We start from the raw sequence: 20,960 nt of genomic DNA, 5'->3' as shown, positions 1-20,960 counted from the left end.
TACATGTAAGTCTAAAAAAAAAAAAAGCCCCTGCTTTAAACAAAACAACAAAACTCAGACCTGAGTTTTGAAACAGCTTCATCTTACGTTCTTAGCTATACTAGTGGACCAGCCTAGGAGTACTTCCAGAATGTTACATTCAGTAAGTGACAATGGATGCAACTTGAGTAGAATATAGAGAAAGTAGTTAATGGGGGAAAAAATAGATTTTGTGTATTTGTTCATAAACACTGAATTTACACATTGTACAATTCATGTGGCTGGAGACTGATCTTCTTCTTCTACGTATAGTCCAGGAATACAATCAGAAGAATACCATGCTGTTCTTAAAATCTTGCAGTGAATGCACTAGCTTTCAAACAAGTTTCCAGGTGGCCCGGAACTAAAGAATTTTTTTCTAAACGTAAGGACCTGGAAACCACATGCCACTGTGCACGTGGGATGAAACAAAACCAGTAGCCAGAAGAATCCACCCATGTATTACATGCATTTCCCAAAGCAGAGCAGCTCTGGATACCCACTAAATCCTACTTTTAAGAGTGTCTGGGCTGGGAACATGTATACTTGCTTTATCTGGATCTGTAACTTATTTTCATAGTGTTGCATTTTTCTAATGGCTCACTGAGTAGAGAACTTCAAACTGCCACACCTCTCCTTAAAATTTTAATCCCCTGCACAAGCCTGCAGAGAGAGGCACTTGAGGTGGAGCACCAGTGATGTGAGAGGAGGGAAGCTGGCAGGGCATTCTCTTCAGTTCCCTCCTTCCACTGGTCTGTAGGCCTAGTGTGACATTGCACCCCTTAATGCTTTATAGAAATATGCTTATAAATGTAAATATGACATAACTGGAATATGTTTTATGCTACATATGCCATGTAACGTATCTTTGAAAAGGTTATGTTCTACTGAATGTATTCATCCTATTCGTATGCATGCATAATTTTTATATCTGAAGTTATGAGCATTGGCTCTATGTTTGTATTTAAAGTGTTTGCTGTAGGAAGCACATAAGACAGATTTGGTCAACATATCGTGAAGGGGTTATTCAAGTAATTGGGAGTACTTAATTAACAATGAACATTGAAAGACGCCAGTCCACATCTGAGCTTTCCTGGGAACGTTCAAACTAACACGTGGGCAGTGGCATTGGCCTGTAGAGAACTGAGTCATGCATGGACAAATGACTTGCCCATGTGACTCCAAAACTCCATCTTGTAACTATGATTCTACACAGGGGGAGAGAGGGGTTTCCACTCACAAGAGAGAGACTATATAAGCCCCTGGAAACCCTTCCGTTTTGTCTTCAGCTGGCTCAAGAGATAGCCTCTCCACCCCAAAGAGATGCCTGAAAGAAACTGGAACAAAGGACAGTAACTATAGGGGTGTGAGTGATTGTTGGACCAGACTAGGAGGAAGCCTAGTCTGTAAAAGTAGCTTATTGGAACATCTCTGAGGGTGAGATTTACCTGCATTTAGTTTCTTACTGTATTAGGCTTAGACTTGCATGTGTTATTTTATTTTGCTTGGTAATTTACTTTGTTCTGTCTATTACTTGGAACCACTTAAATCCTACTTTTTATACTTAATAAAATCACTTTTTGCTTATTAATTGACCCAGAGCAAGTAATTAATATCTGGGGGAGCAAACAGCTGTGCATACCTCTCTATTAGTGTTATAGACTGCGAACAATTCATGAGTTTACCCTGTACAAGCTTTATACAGAGTAAAACGTATTTATTTGGGGTTTGGATCCCATTGGGAACTAGGTATCTGGGTGTTGGAGACAGGAGCTCTTCTTAAGCTATTTTCAGTTAATCCTGCAGCTTCTGGGGGACGTGGTTCAGACCTGGGTCTGTGTTTGTAGCAGGCTAGCGTGTCTGGCACAACCAGGCAAGGTACTGAAGTCCCAAGCTGCCAGGGAAAACGGGCTCAGAGGTAGTCCCAGCACATTAGGTGGCAGTCCCAAGGGGGTTTCTGTGACCCAACCTGTCACACCCAGTTTATCAACCTTCAGGGTGTACTCCAACCAGCAGAGGGGTGATATGTGAGGTTGAATAGTGAGGGCGGACACTCTTGCCTCCCCCTACACTTTTTTTTTTCTTTTTAAAGTCTTCCTTATCTTGTGTATCTGTTGTAGCGAGCTAATTGTTGTGATGCATATTTTTAAATGGATGACAGGGCACCCAAAACTTAATATGAGCACTTTTTGGATATAGTGTAAATGGAAAGAGTAAGGTTTCCAAGAAGTTAGATTTGTTTCATGATGGCAACCATAGAAAAAGCTTTCCATGTTTATCGGTCATGTTAGAGTTAATGCAAATCCTTACATCCCACTAGGTAAGGATATGTTGTGTAGGATTTGCATTTAAAAAAAAAAAAAAATGAACTGAGACCGAAGACTGATACCTTGAAGAAAATTGACCTAAAACAGTGTAAGGCTAGGAATTCCCTAATCCAACATGTGAGGAGGATGTGCCAAATCCTAAAGAAGGCAAATGTGTCATCACTTAAGATGTACATGTATATTCAGAGAGGATTCACAAAAGGAATTCCAAATACCATATTGCAATCAAACATGAAACAGAACTAGTGATATAACAAGTGTAGCTTTAACAAAAAACATTTAATGCAACATTATGTACGCCTTACATTTACTCCATTTTCTAAAGGAAAATTTAGACAATACCTAATCCTGCACAGCGTATTCCTGCCATGATTTTTATCTACCATAAGTCACTGCTTTATTCTGAAATTTCAGTCAATACTGATCACTGGGTACAAAAGGAAAAGCAAGAGTGATGGAATAATTGGGATGGAAGAGGGAGAATTTGATTCTTACCACTGTACACTTTAACAGCTGCTTTGTCTAGAAGTTGGCTGTAGTTTACATTTAAATATGAATATAGTTACTTTCAGTTGAAAATTCTGAAAGAAAGATGCTGCTTGGTTTGAACCCCTTTTGACTACTAGACCTGATTACTTTTCCCCAAAAAAACCTTAATGTGATATTTTCCATGGACAGCAGGAACATCTGACGAATTAGATAGTACAATATAACACAATATTTTGAATTTTACACACCTTTTCCTTGAAAGAGTTACAGTTATAAAGAAGCCAAGTATAGACCGGACAAAATAAACCACATACACTAATGGACGCCGACATCATTGCACTGTCATATTTAAAAAGCTACATTAAACACTGGATGTCATGCACCTACAGCCATTATAAACTACTGAAATTAACTGCTCTTCAATATGAGTGGAATTACTGAGTTGCCCTAAAAAGTCTTTCATCTAGCTAGACAAAAAGCTATAAAATAAAAGGAAACTAGTGAAAGTGTCATCTTCTCAAACACCAACATAATAGGGTCAACTGTAACGTTCATTCTGAAATCGAGGGGCATAGTTTCTGGGACTTTCATTCTCCTGTGTTGTGATTAGGTCTATAATGGCTGTCAGCACTGCAGTGTCCCTGGATTTAGTGTCATTCCAGTCCACAGGGTGTGGGTTTTCAATTTTTTCTTGTAGAAGGTCATCCAGTTCTCTTCTTAAATCCTGTAATAAGAAAGTTTGTTGGAATAAAAATAGATACAATCTAGAAAATTATCGTTTAACACTACTATGCAAGTTATTAAAAATCATGTGGACCCTCAGTTGTACAAGTATCTTTTATCCTGCTATAAATAGCCATCATACCCCTCATGACAACCATAACATCCAACTAATTTCAACATTGTCACTTAAAAGATCAAAATCTGCTTTTAAAGTAAGCAAAGAGACAAAGTGGGTGAGGTAATATCTTTTACTGGATCAACTTCTGTAGGTGACAGAGACACAAGCTTTTGAGCTTGAACCTGAATAAGAGCTCTGTGTAAGCTCAAAAGCTTGTGTCTTTGTCACCTACAGAAACACAAGGTAGGTGAGAATATCTTTTATTGGACCAACTTCCGTTGGTGGAAGAGGAAGAGACAAACTTTCATCTCTGCCTCTTCCACCAACAGAAGTTGGTCCAATAAAAGATAGTCTCACCTACCTTGTCTCTCATATCCTGGGACCAACACGGCTACAACAACAGTGCAAAAAAACATAATCATATCATTTTGATTGCCATCCACATGCATCTTACTCTCTGAGTCACACATGAGTTTGAGAGAGAGAGAGAGAGAGAGTGAGTGTGAGTGTGTGTGTGTGTGTGTGTAAGGTAATATCTTTCAGTTGGTGGACAGGACAGTCACTATCGAGAACCACCAGAACAAGACAGTTCTTTATGGTTCTAAGAACCTCCTGTGTAAATATGCATTTAAAGAATTAACACAAAGCCTTGTTTTTTTAAAACAGGAAGTCAAATTAAAAAGGACTAGTTAGATGGAAGTTCAAAAAACAGATCACAGTATACCTATTTACAAAAGAGTATATGGAGTTTCAGGTTTTTAAAGGGCCCTTCCGTCTAAGCAAGTTATTATTTTTGATATTACTATGAAAAGCTGCATAAAACAAAGGCAAATGGACTATCACCTTAACTAGATTTCCTATCCTAGCTGGAGACTCAAAGACAATCCATTCATCCACTGCAATAGTATCCTGATCTTTATCCTTCTGGATGGAAATATCTCCGCCGAAGAACAAAAGACAGTATGGAGAGACCTCTGTACAATCATACAGGTAAATCTGTAACAAGTCAAAAGTATTCAGTAACACTAGAAAGCATATTAATACATCCAAAATGACATTACTATGTTACTTAATAAAAATAAAAAACATTACCTAAGATGATTTGTTTAAAGTCATTTCTGAATCAATAAATCAACTTAATTTCAATCCTGCAGCGAATCACTCAGTTCTAACACTATTATATAAACATATTTTTTGATTAACATGAAGACTGAAAGTGTTCATGAATGCTGACAATTTCCCTTAGCACAAAGCTTTGGTGAAGTCAAACAATTACTTATCCTCCTAGTTAAGGTAGTTGCATGGGAGTCCCAGTTAGAGCAAAAAAAACCTTTCCTTTCCAGATGCACTTAATGGTATCAAGTGAAGGAACAATCTTATTAGAAGGAGTTGTTTTACCATTAGACTTATCCAAAGGTATCAGTACACAATGCACTACGCTATAGATGCAGTGTGCTGAACCCAGGTCTCTACCCCAGGGAACTGACAATCTGCAGGCATGTAAGTTCAAAAGAGTACCAAAAAAACCCAACAGTGGGCATATTATATGCAGAATTCTACATGACAAAGGCAGGCCCTTCGAAATTTCCCTCAATCCTCAAGAAGCAAACAGAGGGAGATTGACAAACATTAAGTTGAAGACTGTTCCAGAAGAATGGGATGGCATCCGAGGCAAAATTCTAATGTGGGCAAAGAGAGCCAAGGGGGCTGTCAAAACCAGAAATATGGTCAGAAGGAGTGCAGAAGGAGATGTGGGAAAAGGTAAAGTAGGGGTTGGAAAGTTAGAAATTGGAGAGAAGCTAAAGAGAGCAGCAGCTGATTTGTCACACCAGCAGGAAAAGGCATCTCAGCAGCTGAGTTCTGGAGGGACTGAGAGGAGACAGATGGGCACAGAGGAAAGTACTAATGGCAGAGATGGTCAGCAGTGTGAGGTTTGCAGCAGCCATGCCAACCATCACCTATGGATTCACATTAGCTATCAAGCTTCCTGAAGATTCAGGGTGTTTACCTTGTGCAAGTTCATGAGAGGTGGTAATTGCAGCTAATATAGCTGTCTGGAGTGCAGATTAAAATATGTAAGATACTTAGTGTTTCAATATGAAAAGATTTAACAGTTGGCATCACGCCAGATGGCAGCCCACTTCTTGAAAACATCCTATTTTTTAAGACAATGTTTTCGTAGTCAAGATACTAAGTAGGTGCAATTAATGAGCTAGTTATATACATTTATAAAATGCAATATTGTCTTGATTTTAACAGAAGTTACCTGTCCACTTTATTATGTCAAATATTAAGTTGTACCAAACGCAAAATGCGGCTTTATGTTTTAAAAAGTTTACTTATTTAGTTTCAAGAATACATTACCATACAGATTCAGAAAGTAGTAAAAGTGTTCACTTACACTGCTAGTTCTCATCTTTAAGTGATACACAAGCCAGTTATAATGGAATTCTGTCTCTTCCACGTTAACAGATTTAGGATGAATGTTAACTGTTCCATCTGTCTTGGTGCAAACTTTCACCCTTTATAAAAAAAGATTTTTCACCAGTTAAAGGTAAATAGATATTCACAGATTCTGAAAAGGTACATCCGTATTTTATCCAAAAATTGATAGCCTTTTCATCAAATTCTGCACTGCATTGTTCTAAATTTCTGAAAATAAGTGACATTCAAAAACAGTTTTTACCTCTTCCCATAAACCTGTACCTGGTTAAGAATGCATATTAGAGGTTAAGCTGTCCCTTGTTAGTGAAGCCAGATATCGCACCCAGTTTTTAGGCATTTATATCTAACCTCTATTTCTTTCAAACAGGGAAACATTCATGACATTTTCACCCTTTCTCAAAAGGGAGCACTTATGAGTTTACTTAGAAAGGTTGGCATACAATGCAAATTGCCAAAAAATTCTTGGAAAACACCTGCAAATCACCTGCATATGTGAGCTCTCTCTATAACAGGTACTTGAGATTCAGAGTGTAGGAAAATAGAACAAAATATTATTTACAGCAATAATTAGCCCAGTAATCAAGTAAAAGGGTACTGCATGGATAACCTACAGGAATCCTCACTAAATCAAATCCCCTTTCTGAGTCCCCAAGGGAACAAGAGGAGGAGAAACCAACTGCAAGATGCACATTGCATAGTTATTTTCTTCTTTCTGGAGCTCATTATCGTAGAGTTCCAGAATTGAGTACACTTACTTCAGGGCAGTGATTTTCCAAAAGTGGTTCATAAAGCCTTGCTTACTACTGGCCCACAGAAGGGAGTGTTTTACAAAGTGGGCACTGGGGTGTTGGAAAGAGAGGCAGTCAATAGGAGAACCTCTTGCAAAGTGGTCTGTAGAACAAAACAATTGTTTTAGGCAGCAGTAGAATCCTGCAACTGGGCCAGTGCTGCTCATTTACATTCACCTCGCTTAACCTGGTGGCAGAAATGCAGTATTGCCCCATCCTACTGAGTTGAATGAGGAAGCTACAGAAAACGCTCTTAGGATTGGTTTAACTTTAGTTTTGACTTTGAAAAATGGTAAGGTTGGGGACTCAGTCACTAATGATCTCCAGCACCTAATCAAGCAGACTAGGTTCAGTTCAGGCTGAGTGTCAACAAGAACTGGGTCTTCATCAAAGGTGCACTACTCATGCTATTAATATGAGAAACATGTAGATCGTAGGAAGTGGTAAGCAAGTGGACTAGTGCTGCTGGGGTCTCTTTCTTTCCAGCCACCGAAGGGGATGGGAGAGGATGTAATGTCTCAAGTGTAATTGCAGAGAAAAACTGATAGTGTGATTCTTTGAGAGTCATGCTGTTTCCATATTTGTGATATTACACGTTTATGCAACATTGTCAGGTCATCATTTTAAGGATGTATTTGCAGGTCTCCAACTGTAAGTATTGCCGATTTAATTAACTGCATAGCTCACATAAATTAACCCACATCTATGATTAGTTACACGGAAGATTGCATCTAAGTACTTCAAAGTTACTGGTTAACACCTAAAAACTACCTATGCAGCAAAGAATTTGAATACAAACATGAGATTAAAGCCTTACATTTTTCTCTTTTTGCTAAAGCTTTTACGGATCTTTGCAACTTTTGGATATAAACCAGCACAGATGACTGCTTTGAGTAACTTCTCATTATCTGTAGAAGACAACAAAGTAAATAATCCATTCTACAAACCATGAATTAGACGATCAAATATCCTCTGTCTTTTTCCACTGTTTACCTGAGTTGGTATTAGATTTGGGATCTCGGGGGTTTTTACTACTCACAAACCCAGCCGCAAGGAGATGTTCAGCAAACTGTCCTTTCATGTTAAGCAGCATCTAGGGTACAATATCAGGGTACAACATAACTCTTCTTGGAGAATGATGCTCTGTCAAACATTTTTTTCCCCACAAGTAAACATTTCCTGTCACACCACACTACTAAGATGACTACCTGAAGTGTATTTGAAGAGAGAAAATATTCCCAGCAATAATCCTTTTCACTTCTGAAACCACGTCGCCGGACCTCTTCCCAGCCCTGAAAATACAAAATACTTTCAACTACAGTTCAAAAGGGCACATATTTACTAACATCTATATGTGAAAAACAGAAAAGGGCAAAAAGTATAGCTATACTTTTCCCCAAGGGATCAGAAGTGCACCTTTTTATGTTTGATTTTCATGTAATGCAAATAATCTGCCAGGTGAAGGTAATAGTTAGTATATAGAAAAAGTAAAATGACATTTTGATTCATTTTTTGTTTAATCAGTCTAGTTGTGCATTGGATATTTATTTGTTAAAAATTAGGTTTGAGCTCTAATCTTTGCTGTTATAACTCCATTCACTGCTAACAACAGTTCTTGATGACAATAGCAGTAGCCTGGAGCTAATAGTGCAGCAGGACTTTTAGGCCAAGTATTTTCTTAGTTCTCATTGAAACATGGGAAAAGCTAAAGAAAGAATCTCCCCAAGACTGGTGCAGTCAGTACCAGCCCCCTGTAGAGTCTGAGAGAAAAATTATGGACTTTGTTGATTTTTAAGGGAGGATGAGTGGAATTGACTAAAACTAAAAAGAAAAGATTTGATATCCATATATTCAATACAGAGCATTTTATATTTAATAGCTATTTAGACATCTGCAACATATCTATGAAGTTACCCTTTCTCCCCACCTCTCCCTAATGCTACCAACAGGGAATTAGGTTATTACTATTACTATCATGTCAGAAACAAGGTTCTGAAACACTAACAGGGCAGACACGGTTTTGTGTTGTGTGAAGAGGCCATACACAAACGCTTTGTGAGTGTATGGGAATGAGATTTGACTTTGAATCAAGTATTTTGTTTCAAGAGTTCTTCAGTTAAACTGAAAGCACAACTTCAAAGGCTAAGCCAACTGAACATTTAATTAAAACAGACTTACCGCAAAAGCATTCACAACAGTTAGATGGTCACTTTTAGTATTCTTTGATAATTCTTTTCTTCTTGCATCTGCTACTTTCTCTTTGCCCTTTAAAGAAAAAATAAAATTAGAATATACCACACATCCATGACTCTGGCAAGCTATTTTTCTCCCCTTTTTTTTTTTTTTTTTTTTTTTTATAGTAAGGATAAACGTAGCATACTCTATGCATGCAAATTAAAGCTACCTCCAATAGGTAACAACAACACACTATTGTGACAGATTGGTGGGCCACACTTATGGAAAACAAATTTTAGATTGACGTTTTTAAGCTGAAGTATTTATACTGCCTCTTACTAATATCCTGCCAAGTTTTAAAATGTAAAGAATTTGTTCATTATATTTGCAATTCTCTTTTTAGATACTTTACCAGTGGAATCACAAAGGGGTCCTTGAAGCTGAGGCTGGCTGCAATTGTGAGTACTGGATCTAAGCAACAGAATAAAGCTCCAAAGAGGATCATTTTTCCAATATGTGGCTCAACTGGCAATCGTGCCAAGTGGACACCTAATGGAGTCAGTTCTTCTTGTCTATCCAAAGCATTCTGTTAGAAAAAGAAACACACTTCTTGAATGTGGGGGTAGGAGAAGAATTTTTTGAAAACAGGCATTGTACCTAGTGGAAAAGGGGAAAACATGACAGCTGAAGAATCAAGAATCAAACTTGAATTTTTCTGAGTTTCATTTATGTATTATGCAATACAGAACATGGAGCGCTAGAATGTCTTCAAGAAGGCTACTTTAACAACAATCATCCTTTTATTTAGGCTTTAAAAAGCTTATTGGTGTTAGTAAAAGTTTATTGGACAAAGTACTTCTTGAGTATGTTGAAGGCACTACCCTAGATGGAAAAAAGAGACAACAATAGATTTGAAGACACTATAAAGTGCTCTTTTTTCTCAGTGCTCTTCTGGTTTTTTTTCCTCCGTTTGTTACCATTCCTACATCTTTTCCCCTCTCTGTTCGGGACTCTGTTTACCCCTCCTTTTGCTACTAATGTTCTCTTCCCACGCCCTTACCAGCTATGCCACCGAGTTTTTCCTTCTGCTTAAACTTGTTCACAATCCCTCCAACTTGTGAATAACGTTGTGGATCCTTCCAAATGCTGCACTGCAACTAAACAGGCTGCTTCAATTGATATGCGTAGGTAACAAAAAGTACCAACTGAAAAATCATCAGCACAAGTGTGTCACTAAACCCCATCATCTGAAAACCAAAGCTACACTTGACAACTGATTGATACTTCAAAGTGACTTTTCTGTCTTACTTTGTTTATTGGCCTCAGTCCCCACTTATGCCTGTGATCCTATTGCCATTCAAGTGGCTGTTCACAATTAGATTATTCCTCCCAATTACTTTTATTTTCCATGGAAAAATCTCAAAACACTTCATCGATCTGGCTATTTTGGGATGTCTTGGGTAGACACAGTCATAAGCAGATGGCACAGTTTTCAAGCAGCAGAGACAGGGGAATTAAAGCTCCGCTAGGAAACCTCAAGAAAAGGTTGCATAGATGTGAATAATTTAGAAAGTCAAGTTCCTGGAGAGTGACTTTAATCTGGCACAGTAAACATTTTCAATATTTAAAATAAAATTAAAATTATTTCCCCTTTGTACCTCAGTCACACAGGACCCTGGAAGGCAGGTCACTGCTTAGTACCAGTCACTGCATGCCTCTTAAGGCATGAGAGAAAGTGTAGTGCCTCCAGTAAGTAAAGTACAGCCTGGATGCATATAGAGCCACTAGAAGCTGACTGGCTCCAATAACCAAAATGCATATAATCAGCAAGGTCTGAATTATCTTATAATAAGGTAACTCAACAATATTACTGAGTACTGATCTTAGAGCGACTTCTGTAGTTCGATATGTCAACACAATGAACCATAACGTGCTCTAGCATATGTTTAAGTATTAGTTTACCAGTTCCATTAGATGATTTATGGACAACATCACAGCTTCACGAGATGGTGGATCCATTAGCCTACTCAGAAAATAAGCAATTCCACCAAGCCTTAGAATCTGAAATAAAAGAGATGCAAGTTCTGACAGATATGATTCTGAGTGCACATTATGTGTTACCACTAATTCAGTGTACATTTGCAGACCTCTGAGCTGCTACTCCCTAATTTGCAAAGTTACTAATACATCAGAACTTTTAAGTTTGAATTTCACTAGGTTAGTGAACTCAGATTTATCAAGTGTTCCTTTATTTTCCTACAATCAGTTAAATTCCGAAAAAAATGAAAAGGTATTAGTGCAGTCACAAGTTTTGTTTAGGGCTCCACTCCTCATCTGAGGTACACGTCCAGCACTTGTGTCAACAATTGTTACAAGTCATGAACTTCATCGTTTTTGTTTAAATTATCTCCATGACTTCATATTTCAGGATGTGAGAGTGACAGCAAATAGTTCAGCCAATTTCCCTGAAAATTGCCATGTCAAAACTACTAAAGAAACAAACTCAATAAAAGTAATGACACAAAACGGCAAGCCAGTGAACTCAGTCAGCTTTAATCGTTTTTAGTAAATTATGTGACACCCATCTCTGAGGTGCCATGTCTTATGACCTGCTAATGAACAGGAAGAAAAAAATTCTCTGGCTTGTGGGAATATGAATTCATGGAAACAGCATAATTCAGATTTACTTTAATAGAGTTCGTCTTTTATTTAATATTAAACCAGGTATTTAGGAGACTATTACAAATTACTTAAAAGTATGGTCTGTCAAATAGTCTGTCAAAACAGTTGTAATCTGTTATATCAAGTTATGCTTAGGAACAACCTCAGACTCAGAGTAAGTTTCTGAGCACAGTACCTAATGCCAAACCCTTCACTCTCTTATCAGCATGCAAAGTTTCTAATATATTAGAACAACTAACCCATATCAGATAATTACCTTGATTTGTAAACAAAGTTCTTCCAAAGGTGTCCTTAGGATTTCCGGTAATTGATAATCATCCAGTAGGCTGGCACGTAGACCATTGTATAGATGATAACAGTGACCCGGCTGGACTCTAATATTCAAAATGTGTAAGAAATATTTTGTCTTTCAACAATACTTACAACTACATTGACAGCTTCTCCCAAACACTCAAAAATTAATAGTATATTCCCCCAAAATCAAAAATTTCCAAAATTCATAGTATATCCCAAAACACTTCAAGGCATTAAAATAAAGGTATACAAGTTAAAAGGTGTATTCAAATGGGGTGAAAAAAGAAATGTCAGAGTTTTGAAATACAATGAAGAGCCAGTAAGGCAGAAGGATACAGGAGGAATGTTTCAGACAGCAGAAGCACTAGAGAACAACAAACCATTGGTGGCAACATGTAATGAAGGAGCAGTGAAATGGTTGGAGGGGGAGCATAGACAAGGTCTTATGAGCTAGACAACAAGGGGTCCATGTAGTGTTTGACTAGTAAAGCAGTTTTTAAGTTTACAGACAAATGTTTGCTTCAATGTACTTCATTCTCCCAAGGTGCGAAGATGAAGAGATAACAGACTACTAACACCATGGAGTTTAAAAAATTCAGTACTACTACTAGAAATATTCAAAAGCCAATCAAGTTAAATAAGAACTCATACCCAGAACTATGCCAAAGTCATTCCACAGGAAAGGAATGAGACAGTCATACTGGCTTATGCTTTATAATGGAAAGTGAAAAACAGAATAGAAAGCACTTGAAAGTGTCTTAAGGTACACTACTGTAATTGATTGAAAGTTGAAAACTTTAATGTCTAATGTGATCACATTTGTTTCCATTTTAGAGTGTATTGCCCCAGAAATTTTCTGATATCGATAGTCATTTCTCTTACCTTCCTGCTCGACCTTTCCTTTGTTTGGCATTAGCTTTACTGACCCACTCTGCTGCCATTGTGCTAATGTTGTTCTGTGTATCAAAGTGAGTTTCTTTTATTTTTCCTCCATCTATGACATACACCACATCATCAATGGTAATGCTGTCAAAAATAAGTGGTTTTCGTATCTTTACAGTATGCATAGAAAAGTTATTCTACAGAGTGCAGGATATACTTTATCTACTTGCTGTACTAATTGATGAATTATATTTACAAACTTCATTGGTGTCATTTTAAGAGCTCTGCAAATACACAAATGTATTTGCTGCACGTCAAGAGAATAGAGGGACAATCCTGCACACATTTTAAAAACATTCATTTCACATTTCTCTGAAGTAAGGCTAAGCAGCTCCTGCTCTGCTGAAGCACAACAGCAAGTATAATGTAGTGATAATAATATTTGGTATCACTCACTAGTAGATGCCACATTACCACAGAATCATTCTAAAAGGGGCAAATAAGTGGAAGATTTGTGTGTGTTTTTAAAAACGCATTTCATATACCAAAAACAGTAAAATTAATTCTCCAAAGCCATGCCATATGCTAAAAGAATTTCTAAAGCTTTGCCATGAACTGAAATCGACACTTACATGAGCCCCTGCAGATGATCTCCATGCTTCAGCAGGACTCATAGCTGAAGCTATCTGGCATAGGTTACATTACATGTTATAAGAAAGTATGGACGATTTACAGAAGGGTGCTCTAGTTTTAAATAACTATAGAAAGTAATGGACAGAACTTAAGAAAACATAAGCATGGTAAAAAGGGGCTAATGTACATTAGCTTGATTTATATGAAAAGTCTGACCAATACTTAAAAAGCTTCAAGCATCTAAAGACGGCATTATGGAAGCTCATGTTTATTGTCTTAACTTCTATATTTTCTCAGTTTACAAGTGAAAAGGTGGTTTAACTGTCAGCTCTGCAAACTCAACATGGGATCTTACAGTCAATTTGTATATTTTCTTAAGCATGAACTGTCAGAATTCTACAGTGGAATGTAGTCAGTCATGTTGATGAGCAATGCAAAAAAGAGACAACCAGGCCCTGCAGTGGTAACAGGATTTACATAAAGGGGTAAAAAGCTTGTCAGGAGTAGTAAGTAGCTCAGATTAATAATACTACAGATCTGTTCACTGAGTCACTTTATGACCATTCCACAGAGCAATCAGCGTCCAATAAAAAGGGTTGAAGATTTAATCAATCTAGTCTAGCATATTTATAAAGAAAAATCCCTAATTCACTGTACCACCTATTTATGAATAACCAAATGCATGTTTTCAGAAATATTTAACAGATTTACATTTTTGCTTTAATGTTATGATTTAGCATTTATTTTGCAAGAATTGTGTTATTTGATTAAAACGTGGCTACCTACGTAGAAACAAAAATATGTTTTACCTAGTCTCTGCAATGTTGGTAGCAATTACAATTTTCCGTACTCCAGGAGGGGTCTTTTTAAAAACCTGAAAAGATATATAATTAACAGAAGTAAAACAGACTATTTATCAAAATCAAACAAAGCACAGTCATTCTCAGTGTTTTGCAGCTCTGAACAGTTACACTTGCCCTCCTATCTGTTTTCCAGCAACTGCTTTCATGCAGTTAACGGACTTGGAAATTGTTTGTGAAAGTATCCCAGTCATAAATATTTATAGGGTTGCTACTCTGAGAACGTCAATAATTCACGTGTATTCCCTAAATATAGTTAAACATAAGTATATTATGGTGATGAATATCTTCTTTAATAAGAGTATTTTATACACATACACGTGTGCGCTAAACAATGCCATAATCAACACCATGTTCAAAGGTACCTGCAGCAGTGCTATCTGGACAGATAAGCACTATAAAAATATAAATGGACTATTTCCTACAAGCCAAAGAGAAATTTAATATTCACTTAGCTTTATTTTAAATTATGCATAGGCTATATTGGGCGGGGGGGGGGGGGGGAACCTATAGCAAAACATTTTTATCCTCAAAATCTATGTGTTTAGAAGATTTCACTTAAAACAAAAAGACATTTATTATAATTTACCAATGTTTACTATAGTTTAACACAATAAAAGTTAAGAATATTGTAAGTAATGAAACATACCTGTGTCTGATTAACAGTAGGCATCAGTGAATGCAGAGGAATAATAATGAATCTATCTGAAAGTTAAAACAGTAATCATAATGGTATGTCATGGAAAATTCAGTGCTGTACTGCAAAACTAAATCATCTGGACACAAAGGATAAAAAAGGAGAAGCTGTAAATCTACTGTTTCTCATTCCTAGTCACCTTTCTTCAAACAGGTATAAATGTACTTTCCAGTACTTTGGTAATACATCATTATACCTAAGTTAACGCTTCTTTTGACCACACCATATCCAGCCAACCTGCATTACTCTAAATTTTCATTGGAGAAAGGGGATGAAACACTTACTAAATACAGAATTATGTCCCAGTCTGAACAGGTCATATCTCTGTTAGGTTGTTCAGGATATGAGCATCTACAATTAAAGTTAAAAAAACCTACACACATTCCTGTGCCAAACAAACATATTAAAATAATGTTTAGCTATAACTATGCTGAGGTTTTTGACAAGCATAGCTACATGGCAATCACCCAGTTTCTCCGGATAAAGAATTCATTTCTCTCTATGAACAGTTTTCCATTTTGGATCTACCACAAGTCAGATTCATATACCATCAATTCAAGAAACAACACATTGATTCAAATGACCACTCAGTTATTTTGAATGGACTCTGATTCTGAAATATGTTCCATTTCTAAAATTAGTGAAGTTTCACTAATAAGAAGGACATCTAATTCAAAACACTCCAAAATAGGAGGGTTAAGCCTGTTCTATATGCACTACATTAAGGGCAGCAGCCTTAAAAATTCTGCTCAAGTGTTAACCTTGAAAAAAGGTTCAAGGGCAAAAAGTGTGTTCTCACCCAATACGGTGAAACTTAAACAGAAACAAACATACAGAGCATTCTGTTGAGATACAGATGTAACACTTTCATTTTAAAGTCTTTTTCTTAAGTTCTGGCAAGCTTTTGCAATTGTGACAAAATTGTACTTTTGTGTTCGGCCATTTGATTTTGGGATTAAAAAAGTTATATGAAATAATGCAGTTTAATTTAACTGATACATTATGGAAAAATTACCAGTTTCCATGGAGTTTTTAAAAGGTTAACACATTTCTAATGAGTTAATTTGTGATCAGTTTCATCTTCAATCCATATTCTATCAGATGCTTTGTTCAGGTTCCACACTAACATATAAGCAATACTACAGAGAACATAGGTGGCTTCTGCTGGCAATGCAGTACTGGCTGGTTAATGACAGATGAAGTGCTTAGCAACAAGCTGACTGTCAGCATTGAAAATATGAGCTGATGGCCTTCTAGTTGGTCAACAGCAAAGTTATCAGCAAAAAGAAGAGAAAGGCGGCAGTCAGCCACAGGAAAATATTTTAAACCATTGTCCTTGGTTTAATTCTAAAAATCATAGCATCCATTTATTGTGGCCCTCTAAGCATAACTGTGCTGTAACATCTGTACCTTTAGGGTAATTTTAAGATTTTGAAAAAAAAGGAAACTGGTAAGATCTGTGGAACAGAACTTGCTGTACTGTATTTGGGCTAGTTAGCACAACTTGAGAGCTTCTAAATATGCAAAAACCAAAAAATCATTTAGTATCAATTCTGCAGATACTTGATTGAAAGCATTTGCAATATACCAAGAGTAGTGTTTAAGAGATCACCTATCTTTACTGTTTTATCTATACCTAGTATCAAATGTGGCAACAATTTGTTGCTGTGGAAATTACCATCTTTGGTATTATCACTGGAGGTAGGAATATACTCCATGTTTGTGTTTTTATACAATGGTACTTTGTACACCTGTATTCTTGTGATGAAAACCAGTTTTAACTTACAAGTCCAGAAGTGAACGCTTTATATATAGGCTTGGCTAAATTCAATTTTAATTTTTTTTAAAATAAATTCAGTGGATAATATCAATGTTTGTTTTATTTTCAATTTCTAGAAATTAACATTTTTCATAGATGCAGGAATTATTGGGAGGGGTGTCAAACAATTATTTAATGACAGTAGACGATTAAAAAAAGTTAAAGCTTTATAACTATTAAAAATCAAATTGTCAACATCACATCAAAATATACAAATTAAATATCCTTAAATCAAACTCTAATAAGTCCTCAAGCAGCATTTTTCTGACTTTGCCTGTGTGTAAATTTCATTGGTCATCAATGAAAATATTTTTTGGTTGGTTTGTGGGTGTACTATGAAATCAATGTTTATAGATAAAAATCTAACCCTTCTAAGCCTATTAATATACTTGTGCACTTCAATACTTAGGCTATGTCTACACTGCAATTAGAAAACCATGGCTGGCCCATGCTGGCTGACTTGGCTAAGGGGCTGTTTAACTGCAGTATAGACGTTCCGGCTTGGGCTGGAGTCTGGGCTCTGGAACGCTCATCTCACAGGGTCTTAGAGCTTGGACCCTGTGAGATGGGAAGGTCCCACAGCCCAGGATCCAGTCTGAACATCTGTACCACAATTAAACAGCCCCTTAGCTTGAATCAGCTGACAAGTCAGCCACGGGTTTTTAACTGCAATATAAACATACTGTTAGTTCCCTTCAACAATTGCTATTTGAAGAAGCAACACTTCCCCAAACCACTGGTATCTAAAGCACAGGGCAAACAGTTCAGTGGCAGGAGGGAATAAAAGCATCACTGGACAGAATTATAACAAAGCTTTGTAGAAGAAATAAGTTTTAAAGGAGTTGTCAACAGCAAAGAGGAAGGAAAAAAGGAAAGTTCATATTTGGAGAGAGATGGACCATCCAGGAGAGTTCTGTATATGAGAACGGACAGAAGGAGGGAGATGTGGCTTTGAGAGTCATCAACGTGGAGATGGAAACTCAACCATGGGAATAAATGTCACCGGCAAGATCTTTGGATGAAAGACAATACATAAGTGCAAAGATATCGTATATATAATGAGCACAGAGAGGAGGGAGCTAGGAAAAGAATAGAGGAATGCCAACAAAGATGGAGAAGCGGATGAACCAGAAAAGTTGCTGAAGAAATGGTCACTAAGAAAGAACAAAATGCTATTCTTATAATTATTTTTTACCTGACTTAAACATGACTTGTGACATCAAGAGGTCATGTAAAGTGCTAATATTGTCCCAGCCTGGGAGAAACACCAGTATTGCACCATCCTATACATGAATGGAAAAACAGATTAAATTACATACTAAATACTCAAACATTTGTACATTCGTGTAAATATCTTGGATAGATGACATTTAACTTGAGGCACTACTGAATCAAATATTCCACAAAATTTTATGAGCTTTTCTTTTCTTCTTCTTTTTTTTTTTTTTTTAAAAACAGGAATGACTGCATACATTTTATCTGGATTTTAAAAAAATTCCAATGGAAATTTGATTTTAAAAGGTTCTATAGTGTTTGCAATCCACAATATTGTAGCTCTGCACTAGTTTGAGAAACTGACAGTGCAACTAAATATGAGAATTATGAACAAGTCTATTTTAATTTTCCAAACAAAAGAATGCAAAGTAAGCAGCACAAACAGCAAAAAGTTATTTTTCTCAGGTTTTAATTATCTAACGAGTTATCTGTAACACAGGAAATCTGATATTTATAAATATGGTTTTTTTGATACCCGACTATCCCTTTAAAATAAGGTAACAGTCAACAGATGCGTTGCTTGTCCAAAGAAGGCAGAATTATTCCATGGTCCACTTATTTCTTCCTATAATTAACTCATATTGTAGTGCTTGATATCCATTATACTGTCTCAAGTGTAGAATCTTTTTGACAATGTATATAAGTAACTGAAATATCTTTTTCTCAGAATTTCATTAGGGATTTTAATCACTAATGTATGTCTGCATATTCCGTGACATACTTTCTAAAATAAAAACCAGCAGAATGAAACTTGAATTCTAAATAAGCTTAACTTAAAGAGAAAACAATTACCACACTGGATCAGACCCAATGGCAATCTAGTCTGGTATCCTGCTTCTAGCACCCGCAAAAGCACGATGCTGCAGAAGTAAGCAATAGTAAGAATTCAAGTCCATTAATTTTTAAGCAAACAAAACATAACTGATTGGGTTAGATGTGTAATTAGGCACATACAGAGGTGTAATGGGGTAATGTAATTCCAGGGCTAACTAAAAAAAAATACAAAAGCTGTATTAAATATTAATACTAAGTTTATAGTTTACAAGTTAACAGCCTTAAAACAAGCCAGGACAAGAGCCTCCTAGTTGCGTGTTTAGTAAATGTCTGAACTAATATGACATCATTAAATTATAATAATTCACAGGCTTCACTGCATTTACTCAGCTGAAATAATTTAAACTATTTGCCCAGTACATGATACCTTAAAGAAATAAATTACAACTCAAAACAGTACAGTTAATTTTTCTACCCATTTGTCAACAAAGAGCAAGAAGGTGGAAGGCTGGTGATTTACTTTTATGTTCATGAAGTTTCTAGGCAGTGTTTTTAATGTGATTTTGCACAATTAAATTCTTCACTACATTCTTTGATTACTACACTACTGATATTGCTTTTGACATACACATTGAGTACAACAATGAATTTAAAGATATCAATTAGCAATAAATTCATTTAAATTTTATGCTACCTTCCATCAAAGGACTGCAAAACACTTCACAAATAATTTATTAAGCCTTAATATCCAATTAAACTATTACTCCCACTTAACAGATGGGAAAAAACAAAGTGTGTCAATGTCAGAACTAGTAGGAGATTCTCAGACATCTAGCTCTGTGCTTTATTCACTAAACAATGCTCCCTGTCTAGGTAATAAGGGCTATGTAATATGGTTCAGTATCACTAAGAGAAGCATGAATTTTTTAGGGTGAGATTTTCAAAGCTGCTACGAAGATTTAGATGCAAACTCTTGTCAAAGGCCCCTATTCAGGAAGGCACTTATATGCACTTCCTTACTTTAAGCACATGCTTAAATCTTGTTGACTTCAACAAGGCATGTGCTTAAGTGCATTCCTGAATCAGGGCCTTAAATGAAAATTACGCACTAAAGCCTACAGGTGGTTTTGAAAATCTCAGTCTCAATGTAGTGATGTAACCCAAAATAATTTCCATCTCCGTTTTGACATTTTTAGTGACTGCTGATCACAGTGCAGAATTTCCTGAAGTGTGGTGTCATGTTCTAACGTTGTATCCTTTTCCCCTGGCTATTAAAATAGATCACACCTAATATTTTTATTGTAACACCACTGCAAGCAGAGAAGAATCTTAACTTAAATATTTTATTTGGAGTGAGTGATTTTGTAAAAAATATAAATCCAATGGGAACATGCACAAGTCCATATAAGGCTTTTGTTCCTTTAGATATGTAGCTCCTAGTGGGAGGAAAAACAGTTTGCTAAGCAGTATGACTTGAGAACATTTACAGGATTGCTTGTTAGTGGCAGATTTTTGGTTTCAGCATAATAATTCAAATCTACAATTAAAATCGAGCTTTCTGAAAACTGTTAGACACCATGAGTCAAGTGATCTTAGCTAGAAAGAAAATTAACTTATTAAAATAAGTTACGCAAATCATAGAGAAACGCACCTCTTCCTCTAGGACAATGTGTCTGATAAGTGCAGCTATAAGGTCAAGATCAATCTTGTCATCATCCATCATTTCCAATGCATCTATAGTACTTGCTGAATACCTACAGTGTGTACATAATGACAGGCTTTTAAGAAAAAAAACATTCACTCGTTTCAAGGGTTTCTATTACAAGGCAATTGCAATTTGACAGCAAAGAAAATGCAGTATTCTTGTATGATATAGTTCTCTTTTGTTTATACACTAGACTTGCATAGATCTATACCACATTTGCCCTAGATTTAGTGTCTGGAATAATGTGAGAGCTTTA

General features: G+C 36.4%; 1 protein-coding gene across 2 annotated transcripts in view; it reads right to left on the bottom strand.

Annotated features, from left to right (window-relative positions):
• Positions 1–2,605: 2,605 nt before the first annotated feature.
• Positions 2,606–20,960, bottom strand: part of DHX36 (DEAH-box helicase 36) — a 40,390-nt gene continuing 22,035 nt past the window's right edge. For both annotated transcript variants that reach the window (XM_007057364.4, XM_037908483.2), the window contains 15 exons: positions 20,651–20,753; positions 18,146–18,233; positions 15,084–15,139; positions 14,384–14,448; positions 12,942–13,085; positions 12,022–12,139; positions 11,046–11,144; positions 9,496–9,669; positions 9,087–9,173; positions 8,117–8,200; positions 7,902–8,001; positions 7,726–7,816; positions 6,077–6,197; positions 4,519–4,671; positions 2,606–3,558 (listed from right to left, as the gene is read on the bottom strand). In XM_007057364.4, the coding sequence (XP_007057426.1) occupies positions 3,373–3,558; positions 4,519–4,671; positions 6,077–6,197; positions 7,726–7,816; positions 7,902–8,001; positions 8,117–8,200; positions 9,087–9,173; positions 9,496–9,669; positions 11,046–11,144; positions 12,022–12,139; positions 12,942–13,085; positions 14,384–14,448; positions 15,084–15,139; positions 18,146–18,233; positions 20,651–20,753 (1,669 nt within the window). In that variant the 3' untranslated portion in view covers positions 2,606–3,372. The remainder of the gene's footprint in view (positions 3,559–4,518; positions 4,672–6,076; positions 6,198–7,725; positions 7,817–7,901; positions 8,002–8,116; positions 8,201–9,086; positions 9,174–9,495; positions 9,670–11,045; positions 11,145–12,021; positions 12,140–12,941; positions 13,086–14,383; positions 14,449–15,083; positions 15,140–18,145; positions 18,234–20,650; positions 20,754–20,960) is intronic.

This window comes from Chelonia mydas, chromosome 9, assembly GCF_015237465.2.
Source record: "Chelonia mydas isolate rCheMyd1 chromosome 9, rCheMyd1.pri.v2, whole genome shotgun sequence".
Classification (NCBI taxonomy): domain Eukaryota; kingdom Metazoa; phylum Chordata; order Testudines; family Cheloniidae; genus Chelonia; species Chelonia mydas.
Note: the sequence above shows the minus strand (reverse complement) of the source record. Positions and strands in the feature narration are given on the sequence as shown.